This window comes from Misgurnus anguillicaudatus, chromosome 2, assembly GCF_027580225.2.
Source record: "Misgurnus anguillicaudatus chromosome 2, ASM2758022v2, whole genome shotgun sequence".
Taxonomy (NCBI): domain Eukaryota; kingdom Metazoa; phylum Chordata; class Actinopteri; order Cypriniformes; family Cobitidae; genus Misgurnus; species Misgurnus anguillicaudatus.
In genome coordinates, this window is record NC_073338.2 from 16,680,375 (window position 1) to 16,696,646 (window position 16,272).

Genomic DNA, 16,272 nt, shown 5'->3' on the forward strand with positions numbered 1-16,272 from the left:
AAAACAAACCAACTGCAGCTGAACTGATGTTAATTGGAATGCACAACCAAAAAACGAGATTTCTGACAATTAAAAAAGTTATCTCGTTTTGCAACAAAACTCTTCATATACCTATTGATGTTTGTATATGTGGTACTAGTTAAATAAAAGATATGGAAACGGAAGACCCCCCATTTAAATTTTGAGTGTTATATATATATATTTTTTTTTTCAGAAGAATAAGAACATGATAAAAATGTAAATTGCCTGAACTGAATTTCTTAAAGTACTTCAGGGACACACTTTTCATTGTAAAAGAGTTCTGCAGTAGCAATATATTTGTATGTGTGTGCATAGGCGGTCTACATCATACAGACAGCTAGGGGGAGCTCTCGCATAGGTCTGCTTAGTAGTAGTAGCGCTTATATTCACCTTATTTTTCACGACAACAAGGGCGGCGCCATTTCGCTCATTTTGTCAACGTTCTTCCGGCCGCATAGACGATGAGCAGCTGAGGCAGTGACTAAAGGCGACGCGTTAAGCTTTAAAAGCTCACTCGAGCGCTTTTATGTTTCTTTCTTACCAATTTTAAGCCAACTGAGGAACACCCTTATCCCAAGTAATGGTTCGACTACGATGTTCCGGTAACTTTAGACCACGCCGGGTGTTGAAAAGGTGGCCAGTTTCAGGTAAGCTATCTTAGCTAACTTTGTGCTCGTTCGCCTAAAGTTAGATTTGTGAAGTCCGTTCTACAAATACACTTAAGATCAGTAACGTTAGTTTATAAAATGCAACTATTTGAATGGTTTTAATTGTCCACCTATATTTTTATATTTACGATAGTACAACGAGATATTATAGTACATTGCATTCTTACAGTAGCCCACGTGATTCCCACAAGTTACTGAGATTTCAGATGGTAGAATGTCAGTTCATTCCTCATTCAGATATTGATAATGACCTATTAAACAACGTATTATTTAACACTGAAGTTAGAGGTTGTGTGTTTAATGTTACCATCTCTTTTTAATGCATCTCTCTCTTACACACTGTTCTGTTTAAGTATGTGTGCCATTTATATATTAATTCTCATGATGCAAGTTTATTTTAAATACTAACATAAAGCTGTTTATGGTTATATTGTTTTCACAGATGCATTGATGTGTAGTGATGCAGTGGACAACTGTGAGGATGATACAATCAACATGTTCCTAAACTGTGATGCAGAAACACAATGGGAGGATCCATCCGTCTCTGACCACAACTACACTTTAAAATCACAACTCAACCTGAAGCAACCTACATCTGATATGGGAAAACAATGGTGCAGTTTCCCTGACAGGGCTTATCCTGGTACCAGGCTAAAATGCATATTTGAGCTACAATAATTTAAAAACACCTTTTACTGACATACCTCAACATATATAAGTGCCATTGTTTTGTCACAAGATGCGCACCAGTCTTGTTTTTTTGTAGGGTTTGTTTGTAAAAACTAAAATGTCCTAATATAATTAAGGCCTAGTCCTGTAAACCCTGTCCGAGAAACTGCTTCAATGTGTTGAGCTGGCACAAATGTACATATCTCTGCTGAGAAACAACCATCTTTGGTTCAGCTTTACAGAGGGTTGATATTGCATCCATTACACAGTCGCCAAGCACTTTACCAGTACATACACCAACAGCTTCCAGATAAACACTTGGGATCAGCTCCTGATGACTCCGATAAAGCTGTGTCTTAATTTATTGCAGGGTGGTTTTGCTTTTCCTGTTGTAAAGTTACATTAAACCTTCATATGTGATCAGATGTCATGCAGTGATATTAAACATTTACAGTGTGATCAGATGTTGTGCATTTATATTAAACCTTTACAACGTGATCAGATGTTGTGCAACTATATTAAACCTTTACAATGTGATCAGATGTTGTGCAGTTATATTAAACCTTTACTATGTGATCAGCTGTTACCTGTCATGCAGTTATATAAACCTTTACAGTGTGATCAGATATTATGTGTAAGGAATTTCTTAAACCATATGTGAGCTTTGTAGATTCCACTTAAAAGGATTTAAGTCTGCTGATTTGAAGGAATAAGTGTTGGCAAGTTTGCAAATGAGTTCTATCATGGTACCACATAAAACGAAACAGTTATTGGACTGGCTAAGGTGCACATTTGCTTTAAAAAAGACGAAATCACTGTGTAAATATTGGTAGACATACTTTTAATAATTTTCAATGCTGCTCCATCAACTCCTGACAGGATGAGGTAATTAAATATGTCCCATAGGTTACTTGCCGCGGCCGCTTCATATCGTCTAACCACGAGACAATATAAGACTATCCGAGCGTCGTATGAAGTTTTAACCGTGCTCCTAATTTAAAACATTTACAGCAGTAGCGATATTTGTCATTTCGCTAAAGTTATAGTGAACTACAAACAATCTTCTAACCACCAAACTAACCACAGAATGCACTGTGCCATATTAGCAGCGGAAGTCTGTTGACAAAATGCGGAAGAGCGAAGAATTAAAAAGGGGCGTGGCGGAATAAGGTGAATACACAAGTTAATGCAGAGAGCAGAAAACAGTGATTCGAGATGCTCCGGGAGAAATTAATCTATCTTGTTTAATATTCTTTGCAGGTAAGATTAATTCGAGTATATAACAAGTTAAAGGTGTCTTTGAATGGTTGTCATTAGTGTTTAACGTTTTGAGTGAGTTTTGAACAACAAAACTGTATTTTAAGTACTCGTGAATGTAATACGAACTGAAGTAACTATCTTGAAAGTTCCTTTTAAAAACAAAGATTGCTATTTCACAGAGAGAAAAAATGCAATTATGTTGTTACTTGAATTTTGATGGTAAACAACTATTTGACAGTACCGTGAGTTCAGTAATGCACACGGAGTTCGCGGGTGTCCGCCATTTTGTTTCAAGTGAATGTTGCCATGGTGATAGTGTTAATAATTGAATTGTAAATGAGATCATATGTTTGCGTATGAAACAAAAGTAAAGAAATATGACAGAAAATAACTCATATGATGTTGAGGTTGTTTTGAGCATATAATTAACTTAGTGCTTAAATAGACAATTTATGGTTTCTAAAAGAATCTTTAAAAGACAAAAGATAATCTAATGTGAAATGATAATCTAATGTGAATACTGTGAGTCTAAAGAAATGTTAATGTTACTTTTTGGGGTAATTGAGTATGTTCATATGCCTACTTTTGGAAGTTATTTTAATGAAGAGTTCTTTATATATGAGGACATTCTAGTCAAGCTCAAGTTACGTAAAAATATACTTTCTGCTCAGTTGCCATTGTTCTCTTTAGCCAGTAAACTATAGATTTAAAACAGTAAGTCTTAAATAAATGCAATGTCTTAAAATTAAACACTTGTTAATTGAGCTTATTGTCTCTCTTTTTCAGACTACTATTAGGCTGAATCAAAACCTGCCAGACTAAAGTTGATTTTGCGTGAGAAAGATGTTGAAAACTCTGAATCATCTTGGCATTCTTCAATGAGTAATTGTTCCATTTTTACGCAAATAGTGTACACTATGAATGCTGTGAATAAACATATTTAAATATATTTATAACATTTTTTTTGACTGTTTTAATCAGCTTTTATTTAATTGGAAACATTTATTTCAAAAAAATAATTTTGGATATGTTATCAGCTGAAGTCATCTATTCCCAAAATAGCACTCTTTAAGTTAACTACACAGGAAAATCTCCAGTGTTAAATTAACTCTATCAGTGTTAAATCAACACTATTTGGTGTTTATATAATCCACACCAAGATCGGTGTTAAAAAAGACTGGTGTTAAAAATATAACTCTGAATCAGTGTTAAAGTTAATGAGATAATGAAGTGATGATTAAGACACCAATGGTGAACACCTGCTGGTCATTCAAATCAATTACATTTTGGACATTTTCCTGTCTCTAAATTTTTATTTTGATGACTCGTTTTCTGGAGAAAATACCAAAATAATAAAGAAGGACAAACTATCAAATGCAATAAATGAATACTGTTGGGTGTATTCCTCCAAAAGCTTTCACGCTTGCCTCTCTATCAGCATCTCTGTTTGAAAATAAAAAGACAACTTGCTGAGTTATTTTCTAATTGGATAAGTTTAACTTCTAAACAGCTGTCAGAACAAAATACAAGTGTTCAACTATTCCAGTATCCACACACGTGATTTAGTAGACAAATCTTCTTTCTGACGCGATGTCTCACAAGTCAAATAGACATTTATCACAAAATGTATCACATTAAATCTTAAGTTTGTGTTTGTTATGAGTTCATTTGAAGTCACCATTACTGTGATTAGTGTTTCCTTTAGTTAGGCATTTGTCCCTTGACCTTTCACTGATCTAACTCTCCTCTTTTAGCAATAGCAACAATGTTTTAGTAAGACCACTTGTTCATTGCTTCATGTAAGGGGAAAACCTTTCAGACCTTCTCAGTTTATTTTTATTATATTCTACTCTACAAATCATTGAAACATTTAATCACAAATTAATTATAGAAAAGCTCTATGCAAATGACATTGTATTGAATGAGACTGCCGTAATGCTTTAGTGTGTTTTTTGGTGTTGTTGTTGTTGTTTGTTGTTTTTTGCTTAAGAGAGACTTCATGATTTCTGATACAAATCTCAACAATGGTGACAGTAAATGGTAAGAAAGTTGCTAAATTTTTGTCATGTTGCAATGCATGATGGGATTTATGAATGAGTTTTCTACAATCCTGGTACCCAGCATGCATTGCGGCATGAAGCTTTGTTGTTGATTGTCACCATGATTGTGTTTTATAGGCTGATTGTTGATGTCTCAGTGTGTCTGACTTACACCACGGATTAGATTTGGGTAAACAATATTTAACTCTTCAGGGTATGTGGACTTTTACAGCACTGTTGGATTTCATGGGAGCTTCACAGGGTTGGCAGAACATAAATAAAACACTTACATTTAGTGATTACTTTTTTATGATATCATTGAATCCCAGGACTTATACTTTCATACTAATTAACATAGTATGAGCTTTAGACTTCATTTCTCTCATCTTCCTCTGCTTTAACAGAGGTGTTTTATAAACACACTGCCACAAATAGCAGAAGAAAACTAACACCAAACTTCAAGACCCAGGTACCCAACTAAAGGAAACACTAATCGGAGCAATGGTGACTTACTTTATTAACCAGATTTTCAGCAGTTCTTTAGAAGTTCAACCTATCATCCATGTAACTCTGCAAGCAAGTTGTGATTTTAGTTTTCAAACAGAGATGATGATAGTGTTCATTTAACTATGGTGATTTCATCTATTGCATTTAATAATTTGGCTTTCTTCCTCATTTTAGTATTACTTTCTCCAGAGAAAGAGTCAACAAAATAAACATTTTAAGACAGGAACAATTCCAAAATTTAGTTGATTTGACACGGAATGACCAGCAGGTGTTCACTATTAATGACTCAATCACTTCATTATCTTATTAACTTTAACACTGATTTAGTGTTTTTTTAACACCAGTCTTGGTGTGGATTATATAAACACCGAGCAGTGTTAATTTAACACTGGGGATTTTACTGTGCACCAAATACACTTAAAGTAAAATATATGAAGTAAAAAATGTGTTGTTCCGAAATAGCACTAACTAATCAATAGCACACTTTAAATACACAGCAAAATATCCAGTGTTGTTTGGAGTTGTTTTTCCGGTGTTAATTTACCAGAGTTAAAAAGTGTTGATTCTGGTGTTAATTTAAACGACTTAAACACTTGCAGTGTAAATCAATGGTCAGAGTTAGTGTAATTACCATGAGTTGACCTTAAACCACACTAGTAGAGAGTATATTCAATTTCCGGTCTTCGCACGTTACTTCCTTTCTGATTAATGGCGGACAAGCACATGGAGAAAGTGTTCTAACAGGTAATTATTTTATTCCATAAACTTTCTGATTTGTCCTAGTACATTTCTAATCATTTTTTAAATAATATTTATAAGCTTAAAGACATTTTAAGAGTACTAAAATAATTTTCTTGTAGGTAACACGTCAAATAACGACAGGAACCGAGGGAAGCTGTGTGTATGTTTGGATAGCTCTGGCAAATTAAGGTAAGGGTAACAAAATTGACTACTTTTAGTACAATCGTGTATTGCTTCCACCACCAAAAATATATGACTGTTTAAATTAGCGGCAACAGTTTAATTAAACGCCCAATTTTCCCGTTTTAAATGTATACTTTAACAGCACGGGTCATTAACTATGGTCACGTGGAGCTGAAACATTTCGTGGTCACACTCATACTCAGTGCAGGGAAAATATCAGATAAAGCTGGCGACACACGATTATTTTTGGGTCGATTATTAATGTAATTTGGCTGTGGCCACTGATAAATACGTATTTGATATTTTGATTGGTGCCTACAATCCGATCCTCCGCTGCCATAGAAACAGCGTACAGACGAGACATAAACTGCGAGGTAAGATTGCTGGATTAAGTTAACTGTGTTACGTACAAAAGAAAACAACTGATAGTGTGTGCTATAACGTTACGCTATATATATATACGCTATATCTATATCAGTAATGTTAGTACATTATAAGGGGGTTCAGCCGAATGTAAAGTGTGTTTTTTAGTGGATTGACCTGTTCGTTATACTGCTCTCGACTAAAACCAACATACTTTAGGTATTCGTTAGGTTTGTCTTATTAACCCAGCAAGAATCTGCTGTGAAAAGCGTTTTGTTTAACTTTATATATCCTGACTAGTTATGGTGCGCAGACCGTTCGGCGTATGACATCAAAGTGCCGCGAGAGGGATACACTCTCGCGGTACTGTGATATCATGCGCCGCACGGTCTGCACATCACTTCACATCACCTTTTACGTTCGCTCACATGGCGTGTGCCTCACGTGCACGTGGTAAGATCTGCAGGTTTGCACCGCATTAACATGAGATTAAGTTGCTTTAGATTTACTTAAATGTAATATTTGTAATTGCATTAACATTTACTAAGCTATTAGTCAAAGTTAATGACAATGACTGATATAATTGTAGCTGCTGCTTTCTGTAGATTTTAACAGCACGAGACTTTCTAATGTTACTTATTTTTTCCAACAGCTTTCGTCATGCTGGTTAAAGTTCAGTGTAAAGGTGTGAAGAAATGGGTAAAATTGCTTGACGATTTTACATTCCAGGATTTTCTTACTGAAGGTAGGTTTAGGTGTGCTTATTTAAATATATATATATAGCAGCTATTGAGGCATTTCAATGATTGATGATATCAGAAGTCTACAGGTCTTATCTTTAGGTTTCAAATGTGCTATTTGCCTTAAATGTTTGACTTAAATATGAAAATAAATTAAAATTATTGTTATTGTATTTTTCAGTTAAAAACAAATTTGGATTTACAAGAACTACATCTCTTCAAGTCTTTGAAGACACTGACACCAATGTGGAGGAGGATGTCTTCCAAGAATTGATTCAAGCCAGTCTAGATATGTTTTACTGTAAGCTTTTACATTTTTGCTCTTGCATGGCGTACAGACAGTCATACAGAGAGTACCCAGGTGAAAAAGTAGTACATGTCATAATGCACTTAAAGTGCTCTATTTTCGCACATTAATTTTGTACATAATACACTAAAAATGATTTAGTACTTAAGATAGCATCTAAGTGTGCTATTTTGAGACACGATAAACATTAACTAAAATGTGATTTTAACAAGCAATCTCTGCATACAAAGATGGGTTTAAATTTACTACAAGTGGTACCTAAATATATGTAATACATTTTAGTTAATTTTAATGTCATCTCAAAATAGCACAGATAAGTACACTTAGATGTTCTTAAAATTATCCTAAGTACTAAAGAAGAATTTTAAGTATATTAAGTACAAAATTAGTATGTGAAAATAGAGCAATTCAAGTAGATAGTGTAATTTTTTCACTTGGGTAATTAGCCTCATAATTACTGTCTCAAACAATATCAAACATCTTTTGGAAATTTTTCTTGGTTTTTATTTCATAGTCTATCAAAATTATCACATGCACACACAATCCATTTTGAGTCCTGCTTTTCTCATATTTGTCTTGAAATATGCTTCAATATTAGATAAATCAGGACTTTGCTCTTCTGTTCAATGCTGAAACATCCAACAAGTTGCTTGAGAGGTGGGAGACAGCATTCAAGCACAAGATCATCAATGAAGCCAGGTCTCTTACTTCGACAGCAGAAATTCAATGTCTTCTCAATGCAGCAGTGGGAGAAGGATCTGAAAATGGTTAGCATCATTTTGAGGATGTTATAGCTTCAGATTTGCCCTGATTTTTTGTGTTTTTGTGAGAACTAAACACATAATATCCACTTGTTTAGATTGGGACAGTGACATGTCATCCATCCTGCTACTGTTGCATCTCTTGCCACCTTCTTCGGGAAGGAAGAAGACCAAGATCAGTGCAACAGAGGCTGTTGATAGACTTGTGCATTTCCACAAGGTAAAACTCATAATACTGTTGCAAATCTTTGTGAATGTGTTTGTTTCTACTAGTAGAACTATGGTTTTTCGATACCATAATGTGACACTGTCTAAATATGTTTTTGGGCATTGTATTGACTTGCAGAGCTGGGATTTCCTTGTTAAATTCATCATTTGTTCTGATAAAGAACGTAAGTCACTTATATTTTGGATGGCCTGAGGGTGTATCAGCACGTTTATTTGGGGGGGGGGGGTGAAATATTTGGTGATTAACTGGTTTTATTCTGCACATATGTGACTCAGTCTGTAAAAACCCAGCTAAAGTCATTTGTTTGTGAGTTACTGTTGTCCAAATAAAATTCTTACATATTGTATAGAACAGTTTGTGAAAATATAACATGTATCTTTTATATTGACTAGGATCATGTCAAAGATTAAAATCAATGAAAAATCAATGACTGAAATCAAACTTTAAAGCTCCTAATCTCATAATTAGATTGAGACTTTGGCCTGGATTTACATACAGGGTCACATTGAATTTGAGATATTAGTCATTTCTTATTTATGATTTGGTTCAGCACAAGGTTGCCTGGATTCATCATTACACACTGTAATGTGTTTTTTTTAGTTTGTTAAATCTGATTTTTATTGTTGGGGTTGCTTTTTCAGTCCTGCACCAGTATTGAAGACCATCACAGTGGCAGGCAGAGCCACCAGCCATACCTGCTTGGATTAGGAAGGATTAAGAGCAGAATCGACAACTTCTATGTGGTTGTGGACAAACATCTCATCCCCTGTGCTGGAACCAGTTTCTTGAGTGCTATAGATGAACTCTTCAAAGTCCACTACGTTTTCAAACTGTCATACGAGGAAGCCCTTGTCAACAGACTACAATCTACAACATCGATGTTGGACTTTCTAGTGAGTCTCCCCGAGAAAAGGAGTTACGTGCAAAGCTTTTAAACTAGGTTAAATGTTGAGGTGTTTTTGTGGTCAAAGTTTGCATTCAAGTAGCCACACTTTGATATCTCACTTGAGAGTCACGCACAGTTTTTATCCTTCTTTAAAGTTTAAGCTGTTATGTGCACAAGAAATGCTACAAAATCCTGCACAGTCAGTCTTAAATTAGATGGGACAGAATATAGACAAGACCTGATTGTGTGTAATGAAATTGAGAATGAAATCCCCATTTTCAGTCAGATTCAGAGAATACTTTTAATCAATGACACTGTGTATTTTATTGTTAACAAACTTGTAACGGAGCATTTCTCGGAGCATTGCCATGCATTTAAAGTTCAGAGGTACTGTGGGTTGAATGAACTTGTCAAAGCCAGCAATTTGAAGTTCTTCAGGCCTTTTGATCTACAGAGTCCATATGGGTCAGATGGTGAATATGTTGTTCCCTCATGTATGTTAGTTTGAGCTAAAATATACATTTCAAACTGATACATTGTGTTGGCTGTATGTATGTTAGTTTGAGATGTTAGTTTGAGCTAAAATATAAATTTCAAACTGATACATTGTGTTGGCTGTTCTTTAATTTAATGTATTTAGTTGAACCAAGTGTAGATTGCATTTAAATACCTAAATATGGGGATGTATGAACACTACATTAGTTTTTTAAAAAACCTTTGTGTTATGAGAACACTATATTAGTAAATAAATAACTTGTTTGGTGTTATGTGAACACTATATTAGTTTTAAAAAACTCCCCTGGTGTTATGTGAACACTACATTAGTTTAAAAAAATAACGCTCTTAGTGTTACGTGAACACTAAATTAGTTTAAAAAAACTCCCTTGGTGTTATGTGAACACTACATTAGTTTAAAAAATAACTCTCTTAGTGTTACGTGAACACTAAATTAGTTTAAAAAAAACTCCCTTGGTGTTATGTGAACACTACATTAGTTTAAAAAATAACTCTCTTAGTGTTATGTGAACACTAAATTAGTTTAAAAAGAACTCCTGTAGTGTTAAACTTTTGACACAACTAGTGTGGTTGTAGCACTCACTTGGTGTAAATGAAACTCATCAATGGTGTTAACTGTGAACACTCATAGTGTTATTTTTAACATTTTGTGAGTGTAAAAAAATTAACACTTTTTAAAGTGTAAATTTAACTCGATTTAGTGTGGACTCATATAAACTCTGGAAAAGTGTTAATTTTCACACTCCCAGTGTGATTTTAACACTTTAAAATTTGCTGTGTATACTGGTCATTAGTGTGAGCGCAAGTATACTGAAGTATATCAAAATTAAATATTTTTAGCATTCAATTTTTTATGAAGTACACTTAAGTACACTCTAGATACACTTTATTTTACGTAGCTTATCATCGTTTAATATTATGTAATTTAAATGTAATTAAGAAGCTAATTCATGTAATTAAACTCTGAACTAGTGAGTTGATTCAAACTATGTTACAAATGGATAAGGTATGTAGGTACACATGAAGTACACTTAAGTACACTCTTGATACACTTTATTTTACGTAGCTTATCCCTGTGTAATATAATGTAATTTAAATGTAATTAAGAAGCTAATGCATGTAATTAACAGTGAACTAGTAAGTCGTTTCAAACTTAAGTACACTTAAGTACACTTTTGATACACTTTATTTTACGTAGCTTATCCCCGTGTAATAGTATGTAATTTAAATGTAATTAAGAAGCTAATTCATGTATTTAAACCATGAATTAGTGAGTCGATTCAAACTACGTTACAGATGGATAAGGTATGTAGATACACATGAAGTACACTTAAGTACACTCTTGATACACTTTATTTTACGTAGCTTATCACCGTTTAATATTATGTAATTTAAATGTAATTAAGAAGCTAATTCATGTAATTAAACTCTGAACTAGTGAGTTGATTCAAACTATGTTACAAATGGATAAGGTATGTAGGTACACATGAAGTACACTTAAGTACACTCTTGAAACACTTTATTTTACGTAGCTTATCCCTGTGTAATATAATGTAATTTAAATGTAATTAAGAAGCTAATGCATGTAATTAACAGTGAACTAGTAAGTCGTTTCAAACTTAAGTACAAACTAGATACACTTTATTTTACGTAGCTTATCCCCGTGTAATATTATGTAATTTAAATGTAATTCAGAAGCTAATTCATGTATTTAAACCATGAACTAGTGAGTCTATTCAAACTACGTTACAGATTAATAAGGTATGTAGATACACATGAAGTACACTTAAGTACACTCTAGATACACTTTATTTTACGTAGCTTATCCCCGTGTAATAGTATGTAATTTAAATGTAATTAAGAAGCTAATTCGTGTAATTAAACTTTGAACTAGTGAGTCGATTCAAACTTTGTTACAGATGGATAAGGTATGTAGATACACATGAAGTACACTTAAGTACACTTTTGATACACTTTATTTTACGTAGCTTATCCCCGTGTAATATTATGTAATTTAAATGTAATTCAGAAGCTAATTCATGTATTTAAACCATGAACTAGTGAGTCGATTCAAACTACGTTACTGATGGATAAGGTATGTAGATACACATGAAGTACACTTAAGTACACTCTTGATACACTTTATTTTAAGTAGCTTATCTCCGTGTAATATTATGTAATTTAAATGTAATTAAGAAGCTAATTTATGTAATTAAACTGTGAACTAGTGAGTTGATTCAAACTACGTTACAGATGAATAAGGTATGTAGATACACATGAAGTACACTTAAGTACACTCTTGATACACTTTATTTTACGTAGCTTATCCCTGTGTAATAGTATGTTATTTAAATGTAATTTACAAGCTAATGCATGTATTTAAACTGTGAACTATGTAACTAGTAACATATGTAGGTACTTGTTATTACATAGTACTACACAAAGTACTTTCAATGTGATTGCATTGTGACACATATGTGGCAGGACCTTTTTGTTGCACCAGTGGTTGGCTTTGTGGCGGACTCGACCTGTTGCATGTGTGTAGCGGTTGCAGCTTGTTGCATGTGCATAATTGCAATCTGTGAGTACATGCTGTTCCATGGCTTAGTTGCATGTTGGGTACATCTAGTTGCATGTAGTTGCACCGTCTGCTACTAAGTGCTTGGTGAGGTGGTTACACTGTATTAAGGACACCTTAAAATAAAGTGTTACCCTTCAGACACACACATGAGCCGGTGCTTACTGTGCCATATCTTTGCCAAAACTTGCCCTGATGCATCTTTATACAGCTGGGCCACATTTATAGCATTATATATGGGCCACTTCAGACTCACACCCACATGAGCCGGTGCTTACTGTGCCACATGTTTGCCAAAACCGGGCCGGATATGTTTTAAAAGAACTGGGCCACATTTGCTGCAACACATGTGGGCCACTTTAGACACAAACCCACATGAGCCGGTTCTTACCGTGCCATATCTTTGCCTAAACTGGCCCAGAAACGTTTGTAAAGAGCTGGGCCACATTTGCTGCAACATGTGTGGGCCACATTTGGTTTATTCCAAGATTAGGCCGTGTCTGTTGTGCAGCATTTTTGCCAAAGGTGGCCCATATTTGTTGTTTGATATTTGGGCCATATTCACTATTTGTCAGATGGGCCACTTTTGGTTCATATTCAGATGACATGTTGCCATGGGCACAGCATCTTTGCCTTAAAAGGCCCCCATGTGATTGATATATGTGGCCCATTTTTGCTATTTTACATGTGAGCCACTTTAGGTTCACATCCCTTGATCGGGCCATAAGAAGACCAGCAGTGCCACATCTTTGCCTGAAGTGGCCCACATGTGCTTGCTATCTGGGTACTATGCAGTATGTTGCCTTTATAAAATACTGCATGGGTAACATTCTTCCCACTAAACATGAGACGTCCGCACGACGTGCAGATCATGTCTATATTAGGTCGGTTGGTCCAGGCCCTTATCTGTATGTCTATACAACGTGCAGATCTGGTTCAGTATCTGGACGTCTGACTATGACCCCTCTTGGACGTCAGGTAGACATCCAAAAGGGGTTCGGGAAATCAAAACAAAAATATTTTATACAAATGTGGTCTATGAGTTCTGAGTCAAAAAAACATAAACATCACGTGTATTTTTGTAGAATATTTTGTTAAGCTGTTAAAATCATGTTATCTTTATATATGAATGTGTGTTCAAAAACATAGTCCTGCATAGAAAAAGTTCCACCTTAAATGCTGTCTCTCTCTCTCTCTCTCTCTCTCTCTTTCTCTCTCTCTCTTTAATTAACAGAGATGTATATGCTGACGTTTTATTGAAAATCTTCTGTCACCATAATGACGATCAGTGACTCCTTCAGTTGGGTAGCCCGACTCCTTGACTTTTTATAGTAGTGTTTGGTCTTTCTAAGAGTGTTTGCTAAAGCATGTTATTTGTTGCAAAGAAAATTTGTTATAAACAAAACTCACATGTGGATCTTACAACTTTACTGAACGTTTATCAAAGTAATTCCACATATGTAAAGTCTGTGAATTAATTTTGTAGAGCATGTAGTATTGTCTCAATTTCTCAGTTGATTTGAGGTGTCACATCCAACTTATTATTTAGGTTCATACCACCACTGTGAAGCGCTTACATGAAATTAAAAGTCCAGATATTACTGTCACATATGCAGAAATCAAGAATCACTCCATGAATCACAACAGTGGTGACACTCTCTGGACTCATAAGTTTTTATAATACACTGGTGCAATGCACTGCAACATTTAGAAAACTCACCATCGTTTTGATTCATGGGCTGATTCTTGATGTCTGTATCTGTGTCAAAAAATTCTGGACTTTAGATGTTTGATTACAGCCGCAAGGTTTCAATTTCCATTACAGTAGGCAGCAGTATGCACCAAAGTATGTTTATTGCAGCTCCAAACAAAACTGAGATAGAAGTTTACTTTTAAACAAAATGTATAATGTTTTATCTGTGTTGTTAGTTCAGTTATATTATACCACCACTTCTGACCATCAATGTAATTAATGGGAAGCCACAAGCATTGGTGACTAACACTTGGTGCAATAATAATGTGTTTTAAAAACACCATCATCAAGCACACACATTATAATATAAAAACAAAGAGTCAAACTACCCAACCAAAGGAAACACTGATCACCATGATGGTGACAGAACATGTTCAATAAAACATCAGAATCTTGTAAATTCTGAAAAATGAGCCGTAGAAATTACAAAAAATAAAGTAAATTTGGTTTGTTTAGTATGGTCCTACTTCAAAACAATGCTTTTTAAAACAACTGTTTGTAATGGTGATGACATTGTTTTAGAGAATGTACATGTAACAATTATCCAGCAAGAGCAAGCGTGGGAGGAAGAGTGAAGTTCACGTCACTTCACTTCAATAGAGAGAGAGAGAGAGAGAGAGAGAGAGAGAGAGAGAGAGAGAGCAAGATTGCAGATGCAGATAGTTAAGGTGGAACTTGTATATTTGGGAATTATCTATAAGCAATATTTTTTTTTTGCATTTATTCATATATAAAGATTATATAAACAAATATAATGTCTAAAATGGCCACATTTTAAATAGTTTTACTTTGTGTAGAGGTCCCCTTGACATCAATATTGGATGTTCAGAACAGGTCAAAAAAAGACGTCATAAAAACTTTCATTCTGGCTCCTCATGGGACGTCGAAATGACGTCTTTTTAAGACGCTTTGCTCAGTGGGTTGTAATCTTTCTAGTAATCAAAGTTTTCTTGTGACAGATGCAAGAGGTGTGTGGTAATATTGGAGTTTCTCTGACTGCTGTTGTCCTAGTGAAGACCTACAGCCAGGAGGTTGAGTTGGATCCTGATACGGACATCTTGCTATTGAATGCCTTAAATCATATTCTCAGAGCTGCTGAAGGATACTTTGATAATCAGGGTGAAGATGCAGTATCTGTTTAAGTAGACAGCTTTAAGAAAACATTTAAGGAAAGAAAACACATATTAATAAATGCTTTGCAACTAAACTTTGTGGTTAATATTAGGTATAACTTCTGCAATTATTTTCTCATCTTACAGTATATCTTCTAGCCAGATGGAAAATAAAGGTACTACACAATGCCATAGAAAAAAACAATTTGGCTGTATGATTAGCAAAGAAACTTTCTGTTGAACAAAAGTTTCTTTGTAGTAAAAAAGTTTGAAAACCTTATAAAAAATAAGAAATAGTTTTCGAGGGATCCTTTGACTGAATGGTTCTTTGAAAAACCTGTGCTTTTGTATGGCATCACAGTCAAAAATCTTTTGGAGCACCTTTATTTTTAAAGGGATAGTTCACCTTAAAATGTAAATTCTGTCATCATTTAATTATTCTCATGTTGTTCTAAACCTGTAAGAATTTCTTTTTTCTGATGAACACAAAAGAAGATATTTTGATAAATGATGGTAAACACACAGCAGATAGTGACAACTGACTTAAATATGATGGAATTTAATGTGTACCGTCAACTGTGCTTACCATCATTTATCAAAATATTTTCTTCATCAGTTATCACAATACTTCCAAAATATTTTTTTCCTACTTTGGAAGTCAATGGCCATTATCTGCTATGCATTTACCATCATTTCTCAAAATATCTTCTTTTGTGTTCATCAGAAAAAAGAAGTTCATACAGGTTTAGAACAACATCAGGATGAGTAAATGATGACAGAATTTTCATTTTAAAGTGAACTATCCCTTTAATAGCCTAACATATAATGATGCCTTTGTGCTAATTAGATGCTGCTATTGCTATAGTACCTTAAATGTGTTCAGATATAACAGTAGCCTGAAGGTTAACAATGTTTGAGATTCCATAGCTTTGTTTACAA

General features: G+C 34.4%; 2 protein-coding genes and 2 long non-coding RNA genes across 4 annotated transcripts in view; 3 read left to right on the plus strand and 1 right to left on the minus strand.

Annotated features, from left to right (window-relative positions):
* LOC129441882 (uncharacterized) overlaps positions 1-16,272 on the minus strand; it is a 429,034-nt gene that overhangs the window by 117,513 nt on the left and 295,249 nt on the right. The gene's annotated exons all lie outside the window — the stretch shown is intronic.
* Positions 466-1,820, plus strand: LOC141369016 (uncharacterized). Its single transcript, XR_012372492.1, has 2 exons — positions 466-668; positions 1,132-1,820. It is a non-coding gene; the product is annotated as an uncharacterized lncRNA (long non-coding RNA).
* On the plus strand, positions 2,533-3,567 carry LOC129438788 (uncharacterized). The gene is made up of 2 exons (XR_008642752.2): positions 2,533-2,618; positions 3,405-3,567. It is a non-coding gene; the product is annotated as an uncharacterized lncRNA (long non-coding RNA).
* Positions 5,633-9,976, plus strand: LOC141369007 (uncharacterized). Its single transcript, XM_073873968.1, has 8 exons — positions 5,633-5,908; positions 6,025-6,094; positions 7,104-7,196; positions 7,373-7,492; positions 8,097-8,265; positions 8,358-8,479; positions 8,606-8,651; positions 9,130-9,976. Exons 5-8 carry the CDS (start codon positions 8,125-8,127, stop codon positions 9,421-9,423), a joined length of 603 nt encoding a protein of 200 aa, XP_073730069.1. The 5' UTR covers positions 5,633-5,908; positions 6,025-6,094; positions 7,104-7,196; positions 7,373-7,492; positions 8,097-8,124; the 3' UTR covers positions 9,424-9,976.